At 48.4% G+C, this 15,383-nt stretch overlaps 1 protein-coding gene across 1 annotated transcript in view; it reads right to left on the bottom strand.

The window, feature by feature from the left end:
• Window positions 1-12,982, bottom strand: part of Pygl (glycogen phosphorylase L) — a 34,522-nt gene extending 21,540 nt beyond the window's left edge. Inside the window, exons 1-4 of the mRNA XM_006985449.4 lie at window positions 12,627-12,982; window positions 7,883-7,984; window positions 5,506-5,584; window positions 1,929-2,032 (exon numbers count right to left, since the gene is read on the bottom strand). Coding sequence (XP_006985511.1) covers window positions 1,929-2,032; window positions 5,506-5,584; window positions 7,883-7,984; window positions 12,627-12,869 — 528 coding nt within the window. The 5' untranslated portion in view covers window positions 12,870-12,982. The remainder of the gene's footprint in view (window positions 1-1,928; window positions 2,033-5,505; window positions 5,585-7,882; window positions 7,985-12,626) is intronic.
• Between the last annotated feature and the right edge of the window lie 2,401 nt (window positions 12,983-15,383).

Here is a 15,383-nt window from a genome sequence, read left to right as displayed (position 1 = left end):
CCTGAAGCACTTTCTCTCCTGGCCTTCGCCTGGACAGTCGTAGTCTGTCCAGATTCCTTTTCTCCCCAAACAACATAAATGATTTTCTATTTTAATAAAACCACTCAGGCATGCAGCCGCGATTAGATTCACGTTTTATCTCAGAGCACCCCACTTTTATGGGGGCTATTCTCCCATTCCCAAGAACCTGTCTGCGTGCCCTCTGCATGTCCTCAGAGTAACTCGGTGGAGTCGGCATCCATTGTGAAGGTGAAGACAGAGGGAGGTAACATAATCAAGGTGGCAGGCTTTCTGTGAGGAGCGGAAATTAGATCTCAAGCAGGAGTTAGTGTCTGCGTTCTTCCAGTCCATGTTGACTCACAGGTTTTATTTACTTAGAGCTAGGTTAAAAAATAGAACCCACTCGTCCTCAGCAAAATTTGGAATTTTGCTTACAGCTTACATGTCTTTCAGACTCCGTTTCCAGTAGCCTCCTTCCTAAACCTTGTTTTCCACCCAGTGTTCACACCCAATCTTTCAGTTCCTTCCTTCTTCGGGGATAAGTACTGGGGGAGGGGGAAGCGGACCTCGGGCCCCCAACCTTACTTACCCTCGATAAATCTGCTCCATTTCCTTACCCAGCCCCGCCCAACCCATGAATGCTCTGCTGTTAGACCCCCCCAAGTGTAGGCATGCTTACAGAGCTCAGCTTTTTGGAAATGCAGTTTATATATTTTTATCAATGGTGTGTATGTGAAACACAGACAGGAAGTGGGCACAGTCTATACTTAAGATCGTTGAAACTCCACAGTGGTCTTGACCGAAGACTCAAAAAGCTATGAGAGATGAAAAAAACCAATATCTGAGATCTAAAATGGTATAACCACAGTCATCTGGGTGGATTTGTGCACATTGGTATAGAGCAGAGTGTTAAATATGTGTCCGGCTTATTAACAGCCAACAAGATTCCCTAATTGTATTGTATAAAAGGACGTTCTGCTCACGTTATCTTATAAGATAATCATGCGCAGGAGGGCAAGACTGACGTGTACACAAGAATACTGACTGAGGACCCAGAAATCTGTGACACTGACCCCTGCTGACCAACAGCATGATCTGGGGAAACTACTCAGTGCTGCACACTGGCCCAGTGCTTCCTCCCAGGGAGGCCGCCGGCGAGACCACAGTTCTGACCCACAAGCCTTCTTTTGTGTTTCTGTGAGCTTCGAGATGCAATGTTGCACATGTAAGCCATCCACAGTCAGGGCTCCGTGGTCAGTTTTTCAGAGTTCCCTGTGAGGCCTCACTCTCAACGCAGCAAAGCCCAAGACCCTGCCCTGCTCCCAGGAATGACGGCGGTCACTCCAACTCTGTGAGCAGTTACTATAGGCGGAGCCTCATGGGTGGTTTATTGAGGATCAATTTTCTTTTTGTAAAACATTTATTTATTTATTTATTTATTTATTTATTTATTTATTTATTTATTTAATGTGCACTGGTGTTTTGTCTGTATATACTCTGGGTAAGGGTGTCAGGTCTGGAGTTACAGACAGCTGTAAGCTACCATGTGGGTGTTGGGAATTGAACCGGGGTCCTTTGGAAGAACAGCCAGCGCTCTTACCACTGAGCCATCTCTCCAGCCCTAAACACAAGAGGCATATATATATATATATATACTGCTATTGCTCTCCTTTTGTAGACGGCACAGTTGACAGTCAAAGAGGTTAAGAAATGGGCTATGGGCCAGCTAGTGAGAGCCAGGGACTGTGCCAGGCGTCCTGGATCTGGGGCGAACGGCGCTGACAGGCTCTCAGCTCAGGCAACTTGTCCACCGAATGCCAGAGAATTCAGTGGTGTGCTATAGGGAAGATGCCCTGCATGTCGGTCAGAGCACAGAGAGCGAGCTCCTGAGGGATCAGGTAAAAATCAGGGAAAGGTGGTTTGCGTACCTGCCATCCGTCCCGGATCTTCTGATTGAAGATCCCATATTCATAGCGGATGCCATAGCCATAGGCTGCGAGTCCCAGGGTTGCCATGGAGTCCAGGAAGCAGGCTGAATTCCGCCATGTGAACAAAGACAAAGTCAGCAAGCTTAGCATCAACGCCAAGCCTTTCTCTTAAAAACACGGAGGCCGTACAACAGTTTTCTACAGGAAACCTTCACACTTGAGCATATGCATGGAATTTACTGGGTTTTTAAATAGTCTTTTCTAATTAAAGAATTAATACCACAGAGAAGTTAGGAAATGTAAAAGTGTTTTTAAAAAAAATTAGGTATCAATCACATCCTTCCTCACCATCCTGAGTAACCATTGTGCACATACTAGCATTGTTAGAGAACAAACATGGAAGCTACCTTACATTGGGTAGGTTGACTGCTGTCACCCACAGTTGCTCTTCTGAGGGAAGCTGTCTCTATGACCATCTGCTGAACTGTTCTCCCCAAGAAACATAAACTTAGGTGAGGCCCTGTTCAGTCACAGCGCGCAACTGATAGAATTCCCTTGCTCTTGGGACACTCTTGGCTGCATGCTCCAGGAAGGGGATTATATGGACCCGGAAGTGGATCCCGCTTCACTAATCAAAGCCGTTTAACCATTTGTGGCAATTCTATTTCCGTCATCAGTGACAGCCATGAGCCTTGGCAGCAGCGGCATCCAATCCACCCAGAGCACTAGAAATTCCACTGAGGGTAGCAGGCCTCGGTGCAAGATTTTCCTTGCTGTTTTGGTCTTTTGCTTTGTGAGGGGAGGAGAGGGGTGGGGAGAACTCTAGAGACCCAGAGTCCTGGTACAATGGAGCTGATACATAAAATCAGCTCTAACATCTGAGGCTCTTGCTCTGTGACCGCCATGCCATTGTTGATGTAAGATTTTCTTATTAGATCGACTGTTACCCAATGACAGAGCATCTGAGCTAGAGGAGCCAATCAGCAGAGAAGGGGCCTATCTAGTACTTGGGGACAATCCAAAGGGTTACATTCATTGGACTGTCCCTCTTGGGAATTTGAGCTGTCATGGAATGAGGAAACCTATAGTAGGAATTCAAACTGGAAGGCTGCAACTCACTGTAAGGGTCTGTGTTAGGTCATAGCCTGACTCTAAGACAGAGCCATAAACATGAAGCACTAAGCCTAGAGTAAGCCTGACATGACCAGTCCCTGCTTTGTCCGACTGGTGGCTGTTCTGGGGTTCCCTAGGTCCTGATGAGTTCATCCTTAGAGCCTGAGCAGGTGGGGTTCTGACTTTCACAGTCAGGGAAGAGACTAAGGCATCTGAGAATTACTCAGCCTCTGCGGCTCTGTGTTTCTGGCCTTCCCAAATAGCAAAGAAGTGTTGCTGTTGTTTGTTTTGGCTCTTTTGCTCTTTTGGTGGCCCGCCACCCAGCTCCTGGATAAATCACACACGAAGGCTTATTCTTACTTATGAATGCCCAGCCTTAGCTTGGCTTAGTTTCCAGCCAGCTTTCCTTATCTTAACTTATCCCATCTATCTTTGCCTCTGGGCTTTTCCCGCTCTCTTACTTCTGTAAATCTTACTCTTACTCCGTGGCTTGCTGGTTGTGTAGCTGGGTGGCTGGCCCCTGATGTCCCCCGCTTCTCTGGCTCTTTCTAGATCTCTTCACTCCTCCATCTCTCTCCTTCTATATATACTCTCTGGGGTCTGCCAGCCCCGCCTACCCTTTCTCCTGCTTTGCTATTGGCCGTTCAGTTCTTTATGAAACCATCAGGTGTTTACACAGGCACAGTAACGCAGCTTCACAGAGTTAAACCAATGCAACATAAGCAAAAGTAACACTCCTTAAAACATTCTACTGCAAAGGAGCAGGGCCATTAATGGGGGTCCAGAGCAGAGCGAACAGTGCTAGCAGCCAATATCGAAGAGCTTGGGTTTCACATAAAAGCAAAGCTATTCTTAGATAGGCTTTCCACTGGAGCTGCCACCCTCCCTATGGCCCAGGGAAGCCTGGGAAATCCTCAGATGAGCAACTTCACAGGCTGATGGCAAACAGCCTACCTGAAGTCCTTGTCTCTATTTTACTCCTAGTGGCCACACTACAGCACACTGCCGGTAATACCGAAAGCTTTCCATAAAATGAAACGGATGCAAATGACTTTCTAGTAACCTGAGAGGGGATGCAAAACTAAGAGACTTTAAAGAAATACGACAGCATCCCCTCTGATTGCCTCCTTTAAACCCACGCTCCTCCCTGGGAACCATTAGGTACATTTACCATTTAAACTCAGCTTCGTATTTGAATCCAGACTCCCCCCAGTGTCTCTCTCTATACATCACCCAAATAAGATTTAGTTTTTTAAGAATATAGATGGCACCGCTCTGTGTGGGTTTTAATGGAACTTGCTTTGCTTTGAGCGCGGTGATTCACGAGGCAAGTTTATCAATCAAGTCTGTCTACGTGGGTAGGCTGCTTTCAGAGCAGTCTTAGAAGCAGCACTGTAACAACGCTTTCCTCTTGCTTTGCCTGGCTTCTTGTGCACACGTTGCATTTGTTGTTTGCTTGGGAGAAACTCTCCCGAGGAGTGGAAATGCTTGGTTAAAGGGTGTGATGCGTAATATCAGGTCAACCAGGATCTAGAACAGCTCAAGAGACAACTCTCTGGGTACGCCTGTGTGGGATTGTCTTCATTAGCTGAGGTGGGAAATCCTACCCCGAGGGACCCTGAATTGTATAAACAGGAAAAAGCTGGCTGAGCATGAACGCTGACTTCCTTCTGCTTCCTGATGCAGGCACATGTGACCAGCTGCCTCAGACGTCTGTTACCGTGACTTTCCCACTGTGCCTTGGAACTCTGAGCAAAACTAAACCCTCCCCTTCCTTAAACTGCTGGATATTTTGTTGCAGCAAGTGGAGCTAGCATTATATTTTAAATATTTTCTTCTCTGTTTGCTGAAAAGCCATTCCTCAAGTAAAGCAAAGAACTCAGTTTGTATGCCTACGACAAGAGGTCTATTAATGACATCACCAGCCAATCAAAAGAGCAAACTGTAGCGAGCAAGGCGAGACTTAGAATTTATGGGATTTTTTTTTTTTTTTTTTTGCTTTTTCGAGACAGGGCTTCTCTGTGTAGCTTTGCGCCTTTCCTGGAACTCGCTTTGGAGACCAGGCTGGCCTCGAACTCACAGAGATCCACCTGCCTCTGCCTCCCGAGTGCTGGGATTAAAGGCGTGCGCCACCACCGCCTGGCCAGAATTTATGGGAATTGACCAGCCTTGAACAAACAGCAGCGAAGTAAACGGGTGACTTTGGAAAGCCTTGAGTGAACAGGAAGGATCTGGTTAGCTCCGGGGTTTAAGCAATGTCTGAAAAGGCTTTAAGCAACATCTCTTTTCTTGAAGTTCTCGCCTCTCTGTGGAGTTGGTCAGCCCACAGTGGAGGTCAAGACCAAATGTATCTACAGAGGAGCTGTGCTTCCTCCTTCTAAGAAGCTGGCTGGCTCTTCTAAGCACGGCTGTGTATGGCACATGGGAAGGCATGGGTCACCCAGACAATGTCACTGTCACTTACCAGCAAGTCTCCCTAGACCACCGTTGCCGAGCCCAGCATCTTCTTCAATTTCTTCCAACTCCTCCATGTCCAATCCAAGCTGAGGAGAAAGGAGAACAACATTGACTCGGATACACACACAGGCCATTCCAGAGACAATAGCCACTTTCTAAAGTACTGGCCAGGCATCAGGGTGAGCTGTGTGCTGGATCTGGCGTCGGTTGGCTTGAGGTTTGTTCTGGCATATTGACTGCAGAAGCTGGCAACTGTTAGTGCCAGTGGTTCAAGATGGAACAGCCAGGCATGGAGAAGCATGAATCCCAGATGTCCACTGTGGACCATGCCACTTCTTGATATTGACCCTTAGCTAGGTGGCTAAATCCCCCTTGTAAAAATGTAGAGGATTGCCGGGCAGTGGTGGCACACACCTTTAATCCCAGCATTCGGGAGGCAGAGGCAAGCAGATCTCCGTGAGTTCGAGGCCAGCCTGGTCTACAGAGCGAGATCCAGGACAGTCCCCAAAACTACACAAAGAAACCCTGTCTCGAAAAACCAAAAAAGAAAAAATGTAAAGGATGAAAGTACATACCTAATTTAGGGTTGGGAGTCAAATGATATTGTATAAACAAAGCGATAGCATTAGTTTTGGGTAGATACGTCATATGTTAGCTATTATTACTTAAAAAAAATATGGGGTCAGTGAGATGGCTCAGTGGGGAGAGCCATCTACCTCTACTTGGGGACCATTGCTAGCTCCCCTCTCCAAGGTGCTGGGGATCACACTTCCGAAGCCACCAGCACTGGGTCCCATCAGAGAGAGTCCTGCAGCCCAGGGGATGCTGTACACCCCTTATTTTGTGAGGAAACTGATGTTCTCATAAACCCAGTGGCCTGTTTCCTGTGGACCGCACGATAATCTCGCCTAGCCTGACTAAAGGGTAGTCTGCTGTGAAACAGCGGTGTCCTTATCTGAAGGTCACACACCCCACCCCTTTCCTCTCCTCCCCTTCCTCTCCCCATGTGCTTGTCTAGGACAGAGGACAACTTTGAGTCAATGCTATTCCTCCACCGTGTGGATCTCAGGGCTCGAACTCAGGTCACCAGGCTTGGCTGCAGGCACCTTTACCTTGGATAGCTTCTCATGGGAAATTAATTTCCATATTGAAAACATACACATAAGAAGGAGCCGCCTAAAGCGACGCCCCCATTTCCTCTGAGCCACTTTTCGGGACCCTTGCCCTTCTACCCCATTACTTCCTTATGCGTTGATGAATTAGGGTCTCCCGGGAACTCAAACACGGCTCTGCATCATTTCACGAGGAAGGGGCTTTTGAATTTGCTCCCTGGTTACTAGGGATTGCTGGATCCTTATGCAGCCAATGGTGCACGCTAACTAGCACTCATGATTTTGAAAAGTCGCAAAGTGGAAAATTGGAAAGAAACTCTAAACCTTGACCACACATAAGCAGGTCGTGTGTACATGCAACGCCAAGGAAGGTATGCAGTTGTTTTTTGCTGGTATTAGGGGAAGTGAATAAAGGGAAGTGGAGGAGAGCTGAAGTGGTTCTTTGGCAGGAAGTGCTCTACCTAACCCACATGATGGATGCTAGCCCTGAGTGTAAGTAGCAGGCCACACTAGGGACCATCCCAGCCCTGGGAAAAGGAGAATTCTGACTCATGTGTCATTTAGACTTGTCTTTGTAAATACACGCTCCTCCTTTTGGTCACATCAGAAAGGTTTTTGGTGGAGAGACACGTGAGGGAAGGGCTGGATGTGTCCACATAAACAAACAAGCAAGTTAGGACTGTCTTAAGAGGAAAGTGTGTTTCACCTCTCACCAGACAAGAGAGAAACATGACGATGGATTTTCAAAAGCTTATCATTTTTACATTGTCTGATATATGAATAACTGTCAAGCTTTGATCATTTCTTAAAAGGCAGACAGGAGCCTAACGTAAGGCTTGTAATTCTCATAACAAAAACTTTTAAAAGGTTCATTTTAAAAACGTGATTTGTTCCAGAAAAATTATGCAAGACTTTGATTGCAAAATAAAATCCTCATGTCTGATAACCCATTCTCTAATTTACCTTTTCCCTCCGTCCTGTAGACCAGGCTGGCCTTGAACTGAGAGATCCACTTGCTCCTGACTTCCCAGTGCTGGGATTAAAGGCATTCGCCACTACACCCAGGCCTCTGGTCTCCAGCTTGTGTTTATTTCTCATTGTTCATAATAGCCCTATTCAAAGAAGTAACTTGTGAGAATGTGCATGGTGTGTGCATGCGTGCGTGAGTGCGTGCATGCATGTGTGCGTGTGTGCATGTGTGCGTGCGTGTACGTGTTAAAGCGAACCTGAAATGTAGAAAAAGAAGTTGTGAGGACCTTGAGAACAGCATACCTGGTAGATGGCCTCATCACAGGCGTTTTGTAAGCCGAGGTTGATCATGGTGTTCTGTAATGTTCGACCCATGTAAAATTCCAGAGAGAGGTAATAAACCCTCTGAAATAAAGAGAAGAAAGGCCATCACTCTTCTATGAGGACAACCACACTTGTCAAGATACATAGAAATGCAAATCCATGTAAGGCCACCAAGGGAAAAGCATCAGCTCTTGGGATCCTTTAACTCAGACTCAGGTGAGGCTCCTGTAGTCACCTGATGGGACGCATGACAGTGTCCCCCGTTGCCAGCATGAGGAAACCATGCTGTACACATTTTTGGCAAAGTAGCTTGGTATCTTCTATCCTCAGGAAGAAAGAAACTAACTGGATTCAATGTTTTGTTTTGTTTTGTTTCCACTGTTCATTCCATGAATAAAACATGTTTTAGACAAACATTTCATCATCACCCTTCACTTCCAGGGTCAGGTGGGTTGATTCTGCCCTTGTCATCAAAGAAACACACAGACTAGCTCCCACATCCTCTGTGGCTAGAGGACAGTCCTCCTTCACTGACTACTTGTCTTTAGAACAAAGACCGCCCTAGGAAGTCTACGGAGCAGTTCTTCTCGCAAGAAGACTCCCCAAGGCTTATTAGCGTTTGTGTTTGATGAGATGGTAAAGTTCCCTATGGACTTAGAAACTATTTGCCTTTGGCATGGGAAAAGCCAGGTAAATATGAGCAGAGTCTGAAGTGAAAGGTACAAAGTTCAGACCTGCCCCAAGCCGTTTTGAATGCAAGCATAGATTGCTAATTTAAAGGAATGGATGATGGAGTGAGGGCAGCACCCTCTGTCAGGACACTAGGCCTCTGTGTCAGCTACCCAGTTCTCCAAAGGACACAGGACAAAACAGTAAGAGACTGTTCAAGTCACTTCAAAATGCAGGTGCTCCCCATTTCCACAGGATAAGAAGAACCAAAAATAAAAGTATTTGGGCAACCCAATAAATATAATAATAATAATAATAATAATAATAATGGTGATGATGATGGTGATAGTTCATGTAACAGATAACTATTACATCAACTTAGAAATTTCACTCACTTTCATTTTATAAAACAGTTGAATTGTGAACCTTCACAAACACAGTCAACGTTGTGTCCTGCCTGGGCATCTAATACTGCTGTCCAGAGCACAGCATTTTTATCCAGCGTCTTTGAATGTTTATGGGGAAATTTCTGGGCCTAGCCAGCCTATCAGACAGATGCCTATGCATGCTAGTGAAAGGCATCTTTCTGGGGCACACTTAGGCCCCAAAAGGTCAGAGCCTTACTCTTACCCAAGGCTGTGGATTCTGTGCACGAGGCCACAGGGAACAGTACATCAAGCCACAGATGGCATCAGCTCAGCTCCTTCCAGCCTTCATGTGTGTATTTTCTTTCTCTCTCTGATGAACAAAGCCCATTTTCCTGTTTCAGTGATCCATACAAACCTCATTTGTAGACACAGTCATACCCTAGTCTTGCAACTGGGAAGTCAGACCCCTGGAATGATTGCATTTGTGCTAAGTTTCTTGACCTTCCTTTTAAGGCCAAAGCAGCACTGACTCAAGATCCATTAGCATGAATAACACCTTAAGGATATTTAAGATGTTTTCGGTTCTTCTAAATAGGTTTGCTCAAAGCTTCTTTATAGATGACAGACTTTTTAAGGGTAGGAACTATAGACGATTTCCTATTTTTCTTTTGGCTTTTATTTTTATTTATTTATTTATTTATTTATTTATTTATTTTTTGATAGGACAGCCTTGGCTGTCCCGGAACTCACTCTGTAGACCAGGCTGGTCTCGAACTCACAGAGACCCACCTGCCTTTTGCCTCCCAAGTGCTGGGATTAAATGTGTGCACCACCACCGCCCTACTAGATTTCCTATTTTTCTGATAAGTGATATTTTGAGGTAAAATATTCTTTATATTTGAGACTATGTAATACCTTGAAAAATAGACCTTTGCTCCCTTAATGTCCTATGGACATTTATTACACATTCCTAATGATAAAACATTTAACTATCCTCATTTACCTTGTAAATTACATGCACAAACCTCTCCTAACATTGTATCAACATTATACAAAACCAGTTACAAAAAGTTTGAGAAGATAGAATAAAGACTGTGTAACAATATCAATATTTAAAAATGATTTTTAAGTTGTCCCCAGCCCTCACCGGAGGACCTGGGTGCTTCTGTCTAGGTATCCTGTTAGGTACTTGAAACACAGGACAACCAATTTGAGACCTGCGGGGCAGGCAGGCTTGGTCCCTGGAGACTGCTGCTGGGAGGGCGCTTCAGGGGGAGGGTGGAGCGGGAGCCGAGGGCCCAACAGGGAAATGAAATGGTTAAGGGGGAGAGTCATGGAGGAAGATGGGCACAGATAGGTAATGGCAGGTGAGATGGGTAGTTCACCTGAAGAAGAGGGCGGTGAAGCGCGTAAGGACTACGTCAGGGTCTGGAGTCAACCTTAGCAGACAGGATATGTTCACAGTCAGCTTTGGGAGGCTCCGCTGAACACATCCTAGACTGCAATGATGGTGACCCGGGGTCACAAAATTTAAAAAGAAGGCAGGTCAGGACTTCCAGGAATGTGATTTGAGTTTTTTGTTTTGTTTGTTTTTCTGTTTTTTTTTTTTTGTTGTTGTTGTTGTTGTTTTTTGTTTTGTTTTGTTTTGTTTTTTCTAGACAGGGTTTCTCTGTGTAGTTTTGGTGCCTGTCCTGGATCTCGCTCAGCAGACCAGGCTGGCCTTGAACTCACAGAGATCCGCTTGGCTCTGCCTCCTGAGTGCTGGGATTAAAGGCATGTGCCACCACCGCCCGGTGTGATCTGAGTTTCTGTGTGCCGAGTTTAAGGGACCGGAAGAGGCTTCTGTGTGCTTAAACCTTTGGCATTTACACCAGGGCAGGGACTAGAGAACTGAACTTGGCGACTTGTGGGTACACCTGGGAGTGAGGCTACGGAGGTGAAGGAGCTTGGGCACACCTCCTGGTTATCCCCAAGCACTCTGTGAAGACTGGAGCCATCCTGCTTCCACAGAGACCACCATGGAGGAAGCACCATGAACCTGCATGGACCGAATTTTTAAGAGATTCCAAGCTCTTCTCAGAAGAGTTATGCAATATATTCACTGCTGTCCTGCAGTGTAACCCAGTGTGACCCCATGCCTGCTCTGCGATCACACAGGAAAGAAGAGTCCGGGCAGAAACTAGCTGGAGAACCAGAAAGGTTAGCAGGGACAAAACTATCTGTGCTATGATGCTAAATGCTACAGTGCGTGCGTGGATGCATGTGTGTGCGTGGGTGCGTGCGTGCGTGTGTGTGTGTGTGTGTGTGTGTGTGTGTGTCCATGTGTGTGTGTCTGTGTCTGCCCATGTGTGTCCGTGTCCGTGTGTCCGTGTCCGTGTCCGTGTCCGTGTGTGTGTGTTCGTGTGTGTGTGTGTGTGTGTGTGTGTGTGTGTGTGTGTGTGTATTTCCGCACTATGGCTCCAACCCAGGCAAGTCCAGTACCAGTCCTAAAAAAATTTAATGCAAGGTGAAGCATGTTGTACCAATAAAAAGATACAGTGGATGAATGTAGGCTCAAAGTGCTTTTTACACATGTTTAGATTTGGAAGGATACACATTTGCAGTTGTTCTGTTTGGGTAGCAGTCTGCTAGACTCCTGGGGGCAAAGAGAGACTTTCCCTTTGAAAGCATCTTACAACGGCAGGGGGTTTATTCCCCTGTCTTAGAAATCCCCACAGTTCTCAGGCACAACAGTACAGATAACTTTTCTTGGCGCTTTTACATATTCAAAACGCCTAGTAAGTGTGTAGTACATGCATGATTCCTTGCCTCCGGGAGCTGCTTTCATGGTTTCCAACATAACTCCATAGCCAGCTTTTCCGGCTTCCTCTTTCTTCCAAAACATCCACTGTCTTCTGTACGGCTACTTGCCTCTCCCTCTCCTGTGAGCAGAGTCGTCTCTCTACCAGGTCCTCCATAACCACCCATACTAGTTTTGTTCTCTACCTAGACTGGTCATGATGGGATGTTGTTGCTCCCTCTGCAAGTCCCCCCCGCCCCAGACATAATGCACTCTGGCCCTTGGCAGACAGAAGAGCATGTCCTGAAAGGCGACGCCCCCCCCCCCCCCCCCCATCTCTGGGGTAGGCCTCTCGGAGGGAGGTGAGTATTTTCACGGGGATATGTGCAGGTAAGTCTCAGGCTTGGCCTGGCTGGTCCTGCAGGAATCAGAAAGTTCAGAAACTTCAACCTCCACTGCCCAGTTAAGCTGGGCGGCCCTGAGGCCGGGGCGGGGTCACTATTAGAAGAACCCTACACTTCCCTAAACATTAAGCTCGGTGCTCCAAGGCGGGGCTTTTGTATGTGTCGTCGTCCGTCCCCCGTCCCCCCCCCCCCCCGCCCCGTCCCCATCCCCACCCGGGGAGGACTGTCAGGGGCCTGGAACCGCGCCTCGTACGTCTTTGCAAAGGAGGCGCCCGGTCTCCCCCTTCGTTAAGTGCTGAGTAAGCACTCCGTAAAGTTTGCAAAGTTCACGGGCGAGGGAGGCCCGAACTCTCGCCCCCCGCAGGTCTCCGGATCGCACAGCACAGAAGTGCGGGTGGCACAGCGCTGCGGGAGAGGTGGGACCTGTGCCCCGTTGCCCGCCTAGACTTCGGGAGGAGGGGACAGGTTTGGAGGGAGGACAAACGCCCTCCGCCGCCGGGTACCTTGGGACACTTGTCGTAGTAGTGCTGCTGCGTGCGGATCCAGCGCCCCACCAGGTGGTCGCGCACCGTGTGCGCCAGGGCGAAGAAGTAGTCGCGGGGGGTGGCCACGTTGCGGTCCTTGACCAGCGTGAAGTGCAGGTGGCGGTTGAAGCCCTTCTTCAGCTCCGCCACGTTCTCCACGCCCACGATGCCGCGGATGCTGATCTGCCGTCGCTTCTCCTGGTCGGTCAAGGGCTTCGCCATGGTTGCGGGCGGCGGGGGACGAGAGAGCGGGGCGCGGGGGCTGCAGGACTGGCCCGGCCCCGTCTGGAGCGAGGCTTTTGAGGATCTCGGGAGTTGGGGATCCACCCCTCGGTGCGGCACCGCCCCTCGCCCGGCTCCCGCCCACCCAGGGCGCCCAGAGCACCACCCGCTCCCCGTGGGGGTGGCATGCGAGCCCCCAGGGCGGCGCCGCGGCTGTGGGCACCGCCTCCCCGCCGCTCCCGGAACCTCGCGGGTCACGTAGCGCGCGGAGTCTCAGACCTGTGTACGGGCAGGGTAGGAGGCCCCAGGTCCCAGCAAAGCCATTGCCACTCCTCAGCAGGACAAGGCTCTGCTGTAGCTTCCTGGGGCGACGCTGTAGGGTCAGTGTGTGATTTAACCCAGGTTGCCCAGTCTTGCCTCCCAGTCCTTGACATCGCCTGGATCCTTAGAAAGCCCCGGTTGCTTTTTATTTATTTTCTGAGGACGCAGGACTGGGGTTTCTTGACTCCTAGACCCAAGGCTGGGGCCACCTGGCCACAGTTGGTGGCTAGGTCTAAAAGTCGAGGGGTCTGTTTCTTAGACGCTTCAAGGTCCGTGGGGGACAGGACTTCGATTTGAGAGCGGTTGTTTACAGTATGCTTTAACCAAGGGAGACATAGGGATAAGAGGAGGGTGTGTGTGTGTGTGTGTGTGTGTGTGTGTGTGTGTGTGTGTGTGTGTGTGTGTGTGTGACAAGAAGAGGTTACTCATGGAACCAGTTGCTTTATGTTCAGGAGACAAAACAAGCTTTCGCTGGTGTGCGATCTTCGCTCCAGATCCCAATGTGGTGATGGTCTATATGTGTTTCAGACTTTGGAAAGGTGGCATTTTAAGGTGTCAGATTCTTTTCCAAAAACGTATGCATTGTATGTGTGCACCCGCATGTGTGTCCTCGTATGTGCACACAGGCATGTAGAGGTCAGGACTGCTAACAGAAGTTGGTTCTCTCCTGTTGTGTGGGTTCCTGGGATGGATCACATGACAGTGAGACTTAGCAGCAGGTACCTTTACCTGCTGAGCCATCTAGAGGGTCCACATCAGAGGTCTTTCCTTCCTTCCTTCCTTCCTTCCTTCCTTCCTTCCTTCCTTCCTTCCTTCCTTCCTTCCTTCCTTCCTCCCTCCCTCCCTCCCTCCCTCCCTCCCCTCCCTTCCCCCTCCCTCCCTCCCCCTCCCTCCCTTCCTTCTCCCCTCCTCCCTCCTCTCTCTCTCTCTCTCTCTCTCTCTCTCTCTCTCATTTTTTAATCAAAGCTAATTATTTGGGGTAGATGCGTGAGGAGGAGTGCAGTTACCCAATTCAGGCCACATCAGCCCTTTCCCTAAACCTGAAAGTTCTGCTCTCACGGGTCTGGCTGCATTTTCAGATCCCACCCTCCAGCTTCCAGGGTTTTGACTCTAGCCTTTGGGACAGATGAAAGCTGAAATGGCTTTTATACAAAGGCTTTGAGGAAAGCATGGCCACGAGAGACAGGGAAAGGGTTGGATTTGGATGAGGCCAGAGATACCCTGAGCCGAGAGTGAGCATGGAGCTCGGTCAGAATGCTCTTGTGAAAGTTAAGCACCATGTGGTGAAGCTTGAGGGACCCCTGAATGAGAAGGTCCTTTGGCAGACTGCAAAACCTCACCGTTTTGTTAAAAATCAGGTTGACATCTTTGAACGCTGTGATAATGAATCTTCAATGTGAACGTGACTAGATTTGGAATAGCTGAATACGGGGGCCCACCTCTGGGTATGGGGTGGTGTTTTCAGAGGTGGAAGGGAGACTGCTTTGAGTGTGGTGGGCATCACCGCATGGGTGAGGGGACAGGGACTGGGGACAGTGACAGAGCCCCAGTGCTCACCTCTGTCAGCTTCCCGGCTGTGGGTGTGATGTGGCCACCCTCTCATGCCGCCACCACCACTACCACGATTGCCAGGCTGCCATGGACTACATCTAAGCTGTCCACATATCGGAAGATTCCAAAGGTAAAGGCAACTTTCTAGTTTTATTCGGGATGTCTTTGTGCAGGTATGTCCCAGCTCCTCTGTCTACCCGAGGGGACAGGGTTCTCGTAGGGAGCAAGGATAACAATGGCTATATTATTTTCTTGGTTTGGTATCTAATCATTGAGCCCACCTCATTCCTCCCCATCCCCCCATTTGAACATCTCTTCTACCCGGAGGAAAAAAAAAATAAAAGCTCCTAATGTTCCAGCTATGGAGTGTGAGGAGTAACCATTCCAACAACCATGTGAAAGCAGATGTGACTGCTCTGTGGAGATAACTTAGGAGCGAAAGTGCTCGCCATGCAAGTGTGAAGGCCTGAGGTGGAGCCCCAGAACATAGAAAAGCCGGGCAGTGTAGAGTCTGTTTATAATCCTAGAGCTGAGGAGGTGGAGACAGGCGATCCCTGGTCTACTTGAGGATTCTAGGCTCCTGAGAGAACCTGTCTTAAAACAACAACAACAACAACCAAACACCACAAAAAAAGGTCAGTG

The sequence above is a fragment of the Peromyscus maniculatus genome, chromosome 14, assembly GCF_049852395.1.
Source record: "Peromyscus maniculatus bairdii isolate BWxNUB_F1_BW_parent chromosome 14, HU_Pman_BW_mat_3.1, whole genome shotgun sequence".
In the NCBI taxonomy this organism is placed as follows: Eukaryota; Metazoa; Chordata; class Mammalia; order Rodentia; family Cricetidae; genus Peromyscus; species Peromyscus maniculatus.
This window is presented reverse-complemented; position numbering and strand designations above follow the sequence as displayed.